This window comes from Papilio machaon, chromosome 5 (genome assembly GCF_912999745.1).
Source record: "Papilio machaon chromosome 5, ilPapMach1.1, whole genome shotgun sequence".
Lineage (NCBI taxonomy): Eukaryota > Metazoa > Arthropoda > Insecta > Lepidoptera > Papilionidae > Papilio > Papilio machaon.
The window spans coordinates 3,033,463-3,044,036 of NC_059990.1; the positions used below are offsets into that span (position 1 = coordinate 3,033,463).

The 10,574-nt window shown below is 34.6% G+C and overlaps 1 protein-coding gene across 1 annotated transcript; it reads right to left on the reverse strand.

Moving 5' to 3' along the window:
• Positions 1–657: 657 nt before the first annotated feature.
• Positions 658–10,574, reverse strand: LOC106721495 (gamma-aminobutyric acid receptor subunit beta-like). The gene is made up of 10 exons (XM_045678010.1): positions 10,474–10,574; positions 9,022–9,122; positions 8,519–8,586; positions 3,363–3,508; positions 2,832–2,989; positions 2,269–2,384; positions 1,889–2,057; positions 1,476–1,727; positions 1,051–1,236; positions 658–836 (listed from the first exon to the last, which is right to left on the reverse strand). The coding sequence occupies exons 1-10, from the start codon at positions 10,572–10,574 to the stop codon at positions 658–660; spliced, it is 1,476 nt and encodes a 491-aa protein (XP_045533966.1).

Consider the following 10,574-nt stretch of genomic DNA (forward strand, 5'->3'; position numbering starts at 1 on the left):
ATGTAATTATTAACAGACTACTACTCGTATTAAGTAACATACATTTTAAATTGTTTAAACTTTCGTGAGACATCATAATTAATTAATTAAGAAACGGCTTAACTCACGTTTGATCGTCCGGTGGCGGCACCGACTAGTTTCGGACCCATCGGGGGTCCACCTTCAGGGTCACCGGACAATCAAACGTGAGTTAAGCCGTTTCTTAATTATTAACATACATTTTATTTAGCGAAATAAACATTTTGGCACAAAACTACGCGCAACTACATAGAATTATATTTCATATACTACGTTACAATGATTTATATTTACAAAATTTATTAATATATTATGCTACCACATATTTATTTTATTTTGGCACGTTAAATAAAAAAATGTTACACATCGTTTTTATTATGCCGTATTCCAACACGGTCATTTTCTATCCATATTAATAAATTAAGCGTCTCATAGACAATGTGTATTTTATAACATGCGAGAATTAAAGATTGTAGTACCCTTATATAGTATAGTTAATTAAAAGGTTGCAGTATTACTTGTTAAAAAAGGTACAAGATTATTTTTTTAATTGCAAATAATATTAAAGTATTAATAATAATAAATTTATTATTTATTATAATTAAATTAATATAGGAAATTGAATTCTCAATTCCTTTCTTAATCAAAAATATAAAATACCCAATAGACAGTATTAAATATAAGGAAGCAGATGGGAAAGATGACTCTAGAATATGTGTCGATGACGTTGACGTCTCGGATCTTCGGTATGGAGGCTTTGATGACGGTCGCCCCGCGGCGCAGCGCGTGGATCACCTTCGGCTTGCCAGTTGCTCCGTCTGAATATGTTACAACATATCATAAAGGTAAAATAATGATACGATTAAGACGTAATTGACGACTCAAAAGAAGAATTATAGATCTCTATTTTTTATACGCCATTCTTGTATTCTATGCGGCCATGATATCTGGATCTACCATTTAAAAAATCATGAGAACTAAAAAGGCAGATTCGCCTATAGTCAGTGTAAAAATGAGTTCCTGGAAACTTACTCCTGGAGTTCCTGGAGTGCGGACGCGTGCGATATCGCAGGTGCGTGTGGTCCCGCTGCAAGCGTAGCGAGGGCGGAGCGCCTGCTACTGGCGGCAGCGGCCGAGTGCGTAGCCCCAGCAGTGGCGACACTCGCCCCGCGCTCGAGCACTCACGCAGCGCTATGATCTCCTCATTGCTATGAGACCCTAAGAAATCAGATCAAAATATGTTAACGACATCCATATACGAGTACATAGTAATCGTCAAAATTATCACTATAATTTGTACTAGTTAGTCGATTGTAAGAAGTAATAGACAGGAATTTATTCGAGGAAATGAAATGAATATGAGAATTCCTTAACTATGAATAGTATTATATAAGCCAGATAGCGGTATTGTGTAAACACATTTTTATTGATAACATTCTTAATCTTTGTGTACTTACCACTGGAGCATTTAATGTCTTTCTCCATGCTGGTGCTGCTGGACAATTGGTCGCGGTTCTTTAACTTGGCACGTTTTCTTGCGCGCGCCCCCCAGTACGTGTAGTTGACGGCGGCGTACTCGAGCAGGGCAGCGAACACGAACACGAAGCACATCACCAGGTAGATGTCGATGGCCTTTACGTACGAGATACGCGGAAGGCTGCTGCGGACGCCCGTGCTTATTGTTGTCATTGTTAACACCGTCGTTATACCTGGGAAGTTTGATTTGATTGTTTCATTTCATGTTATTCACGTGGCCAGAAAAGTAAACTTTTTTCTCGCCTCATGAAAAGTTGTTTACCTTTTCGAATAACCACTTTCCTAAATATTATTTATTTTATTATAAAATAACTAGACATATTAAACTACTAACCTAATGCAACTCGCGCAGACGTAGCCTCATGATTTATCCAGAAAGAGACCCACGACAGCATCACTATTAGAATGCTCGGTAAGTAAGTTTGGAACACGAAGTACCCAATGTTTCTGCGAAGCTTGAAACTTAGCGACAAGCGTTGGTACACGCCTGTTGCCAACTTTTCCTGGAATGTTCAGCATTTAGTGGGCAGGCGTACTATATAAACAATTTTGAGGAATTTGCTGCTATAACTATTAGAAACGACTCGTATGTATGATAAACGTAATAATTCAAAATGAAAACTCTCTTTCTTGGTTTGATTTCTTAAAAGGAAAACTTGCATTAAAAGTAATTAAGAATCGATCGAAATAACCAATCTGGTATATTAACCTTACCTTTCTATCATTAGTTTCATATCCGAGTATCGAGAACTGCGGCAATTCTGCGTCCTCCACGCCGCGCACTGGCGTCTCCTTCCAGTACATCACCACGTCCGACACCGTGTAGCCATCTGCATCCGAATTACTTCGTTAGCATTTCATAAAAACACGGAAGAACATAGATTCTAATTCCAAGTCTACTCTGGTGCGGTTTACAATGAGCGCGGGTGTGCTGTGAGCTTTTAGACTGTTTACTACCAAACGTCTACGATTTATATTTTAATTGATTTATAGAAAACTTAAGCTATATTACCTTTATTTTTATTTATAACATATTTATTTTTACCATCTATCTTCAAGGTTTCCCCGTTGGTGCGAGGTGAGGTGCGAGACCTTTAATACTGTATTATAATATGTATATTTTATATACTTGACATTTTTATATTTTCTTAAATCCTAAGTTATTCTATTAAAAAAATATCTTTTAAATCGGTTCCGTAAGCTTTTCAGTTTAACAAGTAGTATAAAATATCTAGCTAAGGTATGGAGGTAATGTATGAAGATGTATGGAGTCACACAGCTTTCAATCTCGACGGTGCAGTTCTGGCTGTCGAGGGGATAGTAGTGCAGGTCCATCATGCAGGCCAACGTAGCGGTGAAGCGCATGCCGTATGTGATGCCGCCCTCGCCGCACAGACGCACCAGCTTGTTGCGCTCCGTCACGTCGTGCAGGAAACTGAACACATGACAACCACAAAACTAACCGATACATCTATTATTATCCGGAATATTTGTAATTTTATCATCTTTAATCAATTTGCTACAATCAGATACAAATGATCTAAACATATAACGAAAACAAAGAAATAAACTGCAAACGAAATCAAGAAATAAAGGTATTTTGGTATTATTTTTTTCAAATAAAGAATAAGCTATCCTTTGCAAGTAGATTACATTTAAAAATGTCTGTAAGTTTTGTTAATTGTACTCGACAACTTAACTCATCACTTTTTATGTCATCTAGCCTAATATCACAGTGCCATTAAAGTATTATCAACAACAGGATTGAAAATAACATAATCATTATACTAGATATATATTTTACTTGCCTATTTTTGTCGTTAGCAAAGAAAGTGTCGGGCACCCAGATCTTATCAGCGAAGTCTCCTGACAAGGTTAGAACCTCGTCCGACAAGCCGAACGCGAGGCGCTCGTCCTTCCAGTATTGGTTCAGATATAGTGTTATCGTGTAATCCTGCAGAATTAATAAATAATGTTAAACTTTAAATTAAAATTTTAATGTAACATACATTAGGAATGAATAGTAGTGACATTTAAAATTCTTAACGATCGGTATTATTTTGCGGTACTCAATAATAAGTCCTATTTAGACGTATTTATGAAAAAAAACCAAACGTACGCCTCATTTATACATACGAGTATTTTTAGCCGACTTCAAAAAGAAGGAGGTTATCAATTCGACTGAATTTTTTTTTTTTTTTTTTTTTATGTGTGTTACCGCGAATCTCCGCCCCTGGTGGTCCGATTTTGATAAAAAATATTTTAAACGAAAGGAAGTGCTTGCAGGTGGGTCCCATTTTTTTGTTTTTTTTTTTAAATAACTAGAAGAATAGTAGAATTTGAATATAGCTTCAAAATTTGTTGCGGAAATTAGGGACATTTTTGCTTTCAGCGCTTACGTAGGCTAAACTATAGGACCTACATAAAAATGATGTATGGCGAATTGTAGCTCTTTAAATGTGCTAAATAAAAGTCCGCGATAGCATATATCTATCTTTTATAGTTTTCTCACAATAACCATTTTTTTCTTTACGAAACATTAATTAAATTCATGCCCTATTTCCGACGCTATTATTCAAGTTCAGTATTAACCCTTATGTAAATAAATATGTTCATTATCAAGAGAATTTAATGTAGATTATATTTGCAATTGAAACTATATCATTCTGTCTAATAGTTTAGGAGATATCGTAAGAATAAAATTACGCGGAAACGAAAAATGCTACATCGCGTTACAATGAATAGCACAAATTTGCTTTCTGGGCTTACGTAGGTCAAACTATATGACCTACATTAAAATGATGTATGGAGTAATTATAGATCCTTAAATTTGCTAAATAAAAGTCTCAGGTGGCATATATCTATCATCTATGGATGTCTCACAAAAACCATGTTATTGTGAACAAACTTCGATTAAAATGCACACGAAAAACAGCGTCGTAAACTTACGGCGCTATTATATTATATTCGATATGAATCCTTATCCAAATAAATATGTTTGATGGCTAGAGTATTAAATGCAGATTACATTAGCCTTTAAACTATGTAATTCTGATCAATAGTTTGAAAGATATTAAATTATTAAAAACTACGCGCATTCGAAAAATTCTACGGCGGCGCGCGGCTGGACTAAATTAAAGGCACGCTACGATGTATTAGTTCGTTAATTTTCAATTTGTATACCGATTTTGATAATTATTTCACTGTTTAAAGGAATAGTGGTTATCTGCTGCATTGTATATTAGTTTTTGAGTACACACATATTAAATAGGAAAGTCCTTTTCTTTATTTGTCTTATTTCTTTCCTCATGCGTATTAAGGAAATTTGTAATTGAATTTCAAATTCACTAAAAATTGTGAAATAAAACAAAAATTTTAAGAAAAAAAATAGCCGACTTCAAAAAAAAACAATCTCAAACAAAATGCACTCAAAAGTAACATAAAGAAACAATTTCAAACAAAATGCATTCAAAAGTACCATAAAAAACAATCTCAAACAAAATGCACTCAAAAGTAACATAAAAAAACAATTTCAAACAAAATGCATTCAAAAGTACCATAAAAAACAATTTCAAACAAAATGCATTCAAAAGTACCATAAAAAACAATCTCAAACAAAATGCACTAAAAAGAAACAAAATAATGACATGAAAACTTCTTTCTTTCTTTCTTCTCTCTTTCAAAAACCCTCTAAACTCTAAAGAAAGTTCTCTTCTTTCTTGTAACATGTCTATATTGTATAATTATTGTTATTTTGGAGTCGGTTTCGGCCTAAGTAGGGACATAAAATGTATAATATTATATTTACTTCGGCCGACACCGACTGCGAAATAACAATAATTATACAATATAGACATGTTACAAGAAAGAAGAGAACTTTCTTTAGAGTTTAGAGGGTTTTTGAAAGAGAGAAGAAAGAAAGAAAGAAGTTTTCATGTCATTATTTTGTTTCTTTTTAGTGCATTTTGTTTGAGATTGTTTTTTATGGTACTTTTGAATGCATTTTGTTTGAAATTGTTTTTTATGGTACTTTTGAATGCATTTTGTTTGAAATTGTTTTTTTATGTTACTTTTGAGTGCATTTTGTTTGAGATTGTTTTTTATGGTACTTTTGAATGCATTTTGTTTGAAATTGTTTCTTTTGTATTGTTTATATTCTTAAAGTAGTAAAAAAAAGCAGGTGACTTTTTTAATTAAGCGAATTCTGCTATGTAAGCTAATTATTTAAAACTGACTAAACAAAAGATAGATTAGATAGACCTCTATAGAAACTTCAAGTTCATATCTTGGGTTGTTATGGTAGTAGATTTATAGGAGAAAATGGAATTTTCGACGTTTATTCTTACTTTATATATGACATCATCTTTTTCTCCCTGTTCTAATCCCACTCTTTCTGGTTTTAGAGTAGTAGGTCCCTACCATGTTTTGTCATTTAAAAATATAGACATAGCCTTCGTTAAATGTACACGTCAAACGGTACATGAAGATATGTACTTTATTAATCTATGAAATAACTACACACATCAAAAAAGTCTAAGCAACACATACTGTTTCAAGTTATTAATCAATTATTTTATCATTTTTTACCAAGTAGGTAATACTTATGTAAACTTTTTTGATCTATAGGACATACTGGCTGGTTGTGAAAAAAAATCGAGTATCATTTGGTTTTTTTTTCACATATTCAAAAGCGAATGCATTTGTTCGAATTTTACAGCGTTTTCTTTGCTTGTTAAAATTTAGTATTCGGTATCAATTTTAAGATTCAAACAATAATTAAAAAAGTTTTGAACAAATTTGAATTTTGAGACATTTTTTACGTTATGGAGCGACGTCATTTGAACGCAGATGAAATGCAGAGAGCTGTAGGGATGTTGCAAGCAGGAAGAACTCAATCTCAGGTATCTCGGTATTTTGGTATCAACAGAAGCGTTATTTGCCGTATTCATCAACGTTAAACTAACACGGGAGATCCTGCTGAGCAGCACCCAGGTCGAGGAAGGTGTACAACAACACGGCAAGATCGATACATACAACTGACTGAAAGACGCCAGCCGATGTTAACCGCCCGAGAGATAGGTTTGAGGCTACAAAATTCAAGTAGTCTTGTTGTTAGCTTCCAAACTGTGTGAAATCGATTGCATGAGTATGGCCTACGAGCACGACGGCCAATTAGCTGCCCACCGACACGTCACAGGAATCGCGCTCGTCGAAATGAATGGTTTAGGCAACACATTATATGGACCCCGAAACAATGGGATAAAATTTTATTTTGCGATGAGTCTCGATTTGGGTTCTAGCCTGATACTAGAAGGGTAAAAGTGTACCGTTGTCCTGGAAATACTGAAAGACTGAGGTGGCTTCAGGAAGTGCATCCACACAACGACTTAACAGTTATGGTATGGGTGGGTATTATGAAGAACAGACGAACTGAGCCCGTTTTTGTAAATGGTAACATGAAAGCTGTAAATTACGTTGAAGATGTTCTAAGACCTTATGTCCATCCATTCGCACAAGCGCTTGGCTTCGATTTCACCTTGATGCATTACAATGCGCGTTCGCATACAGCTTTGCACACACGGGAGTACTTGGCAAGGGAAAACTTCCTGGTATTGCCTTGGCCTGCACAATCGCCAGACCTCAACCCCATCGAGCATGCACGGGACATGCTCCAGAGACGTGTTTTAAATGACTTGGATGGAGTGACAACAACCCAACAACTGATGGACTTACTAAAATTTCATTGGGAGCAATTACCGTAGGATCACATTAACAGTCTCATCGATTCTATGAATAATCGGTGCCAGCAAGTTCTCCATAACAGAGGAGACCACACTTTGTATCAATTTATGCAATTTTTGTACAACCATTTAATTTTACTTTAAGTTTAGTTGATTAGGCACCTTACTTTGTACTACGTACAAACATTCCTTACTCGTAATTATTGGTTATTAAGATTATTAAAAAGTAAATAAAAAAAAACAATTGTTGTTTAATATTAAAAAAAGCATTAATAAATAATAAAAGTACGAAAATACTAAGGATTTAATGCGAAAACACATTGTAAAATTGAAATTTATATGTGTTGCTTAGACTTTTTTGATGTGTATATATTGTTCAAGAAAACTTTGAAAATATTCCGAAGGATCTAGAATCCTTTTAAACTGAAGAAGCTCTAGGTAGGTTTATGAATTAATTTTCGTTAACAAGAGAGCGAGTGGATGTCGACCTCTCGGTGGTAGCGTCAAAGTAAAGACGTTCGATTGGCTGACGCGGCGGTCACCGGCAACCGTGTCAAGTGGCCGGCCTTGCTCTCTTTTTGAAGCTATTAAAAGCATAATGAATTACAGCGATCGAGTCGACAATGCGGAATTTTTAAAACGACCTCAAACATCTTACATTGTGATTCTCACACGGTTGTCATTATTTACAACGAGTTTGGATTTTGGTAAAGAGGCCGCGGACAAGCTCGATGCCAACTGAATTGATGATGTCGCGGAGCGGAAACTCTTTGAACTAACGGTTAGTTATGAAATGCATGTCACGGATGCTTTGAAATAGGTATGTTGAGGTGTCTCTATGTTAAGCTTTCCGCCCCGAAGAACTTGTAGTATAACCCGCCTTGCAATACCTGACTTAGTAAATAAAAGCTCTCTAATGCCGAAGCAATTTAGTTTAGCTTAAGTCTTACTTCGTGCTGCAGTAATATCGTACACCGACGCAGATCTATCTCCCACGTCTCTCGACTGTGTTGTACATTAAATTCTATACCGAGCGTATATCAATTATAACTACGTGTAACTATATATATGTTTGCTTTTACATTTAACATTTGCAATATTATAAATTAGTGTGTACTGAATTAGCAAAGATAGGTTTTTGTTTTAAAGATGTCATTCAATCTTAATAAATATTTACGATATGCAAAGAGCAATATAATAGAAATTAGATTACATTCACTCACCATATTGACCTCGGAAATAGCGTCGAAACTGGCGATGGTCAGGTCCATGCCGACGTAGAGCGGATCGCCTAAAACCAAATTATTTTATGCAAACTGAGAACGCCACATGCTAGATGTACGTAAGTCGAACTACGCTGAAGAATCGAAAAATGTTTACGGAACAAATTCCAAATCTATTAAATGTTTGAGCTCCACTAACCCGCAATAAGTTGCACGCAGCGTACATCACATGTTTTAGCAATTTATATTTTATATTTGTTTTATGAATATTTGTCATTGAAAAAAGCATACGTAGACAGATCTTGTATTTGGTTGATGAAAAATATGTGTAACTGTAGGTTTTCACTATTAAAATACTTGTATAATAACATGTTGTCGATCACTCATTCTTCATAAAAAAAGAACAGATAAAAATGTAAATTTGCATAAGTGTTTCGGCAGTGGAAACTCGTTGCAATATGCGCAATGTTTGATAACACTTTTCTTATATTAAGGCTTACTACCTCCGAAGTTGGGTCGCAGGCGTATGTCGTAACCGTCCAGAATGCGGGATACGGTGTGCGTCACGTTCTCCAGCCTGTCCACAGCCACCGCACGCTCCAACCTGACAACAGTAGGTACCGTCAACAACAAGCAAATAAAGAATTTACTACCAATTCATTTAAAGCCACTTAAGCGCACCAAAAACTTCACGTCTCTCTATAAAAACAAACCGTTTTGTTCAAAGATTTTTATAAAGTAAAATATTTTTGGAAAGAATTTGTTAAGTTTCAAACACATGTTTATCGTGAAAAAATTAAAACGATGTTAAGGGCAGTCATAGAATTTTACATAAAAAGTTCTAGCACACTACGGGCAAAGCCCAGATGCAGAATTCTGTTCCAAATTTCAATTTAATAGCATAGATTGCGTACAACCTTATGGGTCGTTACGTGCGTTTCCATAATGGTCCAATATTATAAACATAGATACTCGTACATATATACATCAATACTCTACAGAAATAACTATAACTGTATTTTTATTGCATTTAAAACACCATGTATAAAATTGTAAACACGAAGTCAAGAATCATGTGCTCCAATTCATATTTATCTCGTACCTCATGACCATTAGCAATTATTAGCCTGTACAATCAGTCGCTTTGAGGATGCAATCTTGCATTCCCCAAGGCCTTTTTTGTTTCGTATTCCCCTTTCTCAGAGAAAATTGCTATCCGTAGACCCATTATTGTTCATGCCGCAATGATAATTTTTTTTAATTAAATATGAAAAAAGGTTTATTACAAATCTGTTATAATTGTACATACTATTAACTTTTAGGCATTTACATTGTATAAATCATACCTACAAAAAGGTTTAGTAACATTATATTATTTAGTGCGTTTGATTTTATTTTCAGTATCATACTTAGCTTATTCTATTAGAATGTATTCGTCATAAGAGTTTTTTTTTACAGAGTTTAAGTTCAAGAGTTTTGCCGCGTACCGTCGGCCGTCGGGAAGTTATACAGATTATCTAAAAGTTGATATGAAAAACGGGCTAAAATAATGATGATTTTTTCATTACTACTTATATTTTTTTTACAAATAGAATTGAATGTGTGCGCAAAAAAAGATGATTGTCTGTTATTTACGATTTTTAAGGCCCACTTGTCAGGTTCACTTTATGTGTAAAAGGAACTTTTTATATTTATTGATGTGTAAGTTTACATAACATTTGCAAACAATTTTGTACTCTGTGTAATACTTATTTGAAACACCTAGTAAATATTAAAAATAGTAAATATATTTTTAACTTGGAACACAGTCTTGAACTTTAAGCTTTAAAACACTTTTTAAACTTTCAATAAAGTCACCAGTATTGTTTTTTTATTAAATGACAATTGTTGAGTCCTAAATTAATTAGAATTAAGTGTGTGAGTCAAAGTGAGTTATAAAAAGTTCAACAACTTACTGCGCTTGTGTTAGAGTCAACACAAGGGGAAGCATAACTCGCGCGAACAAATTTTTTACCAGATGATGGAAACGCGCGCGATGCGTGCAATGCGCGGTCAT

Coding starts and splice junctions, on each gene's coding strand:
- LOC106721495 (XM_045678010.1), bottom strand. CDS start 10,574: ATGACCGCGCATTGCACGCATCGCGCGCGTTTCCATCATCTGGTAAAA. Junction 2,058..2,268: donor ATGAAACTAATGATAGAAAG/GTAAGGTTAATA, acceptor TGAACATTCCAG/GAAAAGTTGGCAACAGGCGT. Junction 1,728..1,888: donor GTCTGCGCGAGTTGCATTAG/GTTAGTAGTTTA, acceptor CAAACTTCCCAG/GTATAACGACGGTGTTAACA.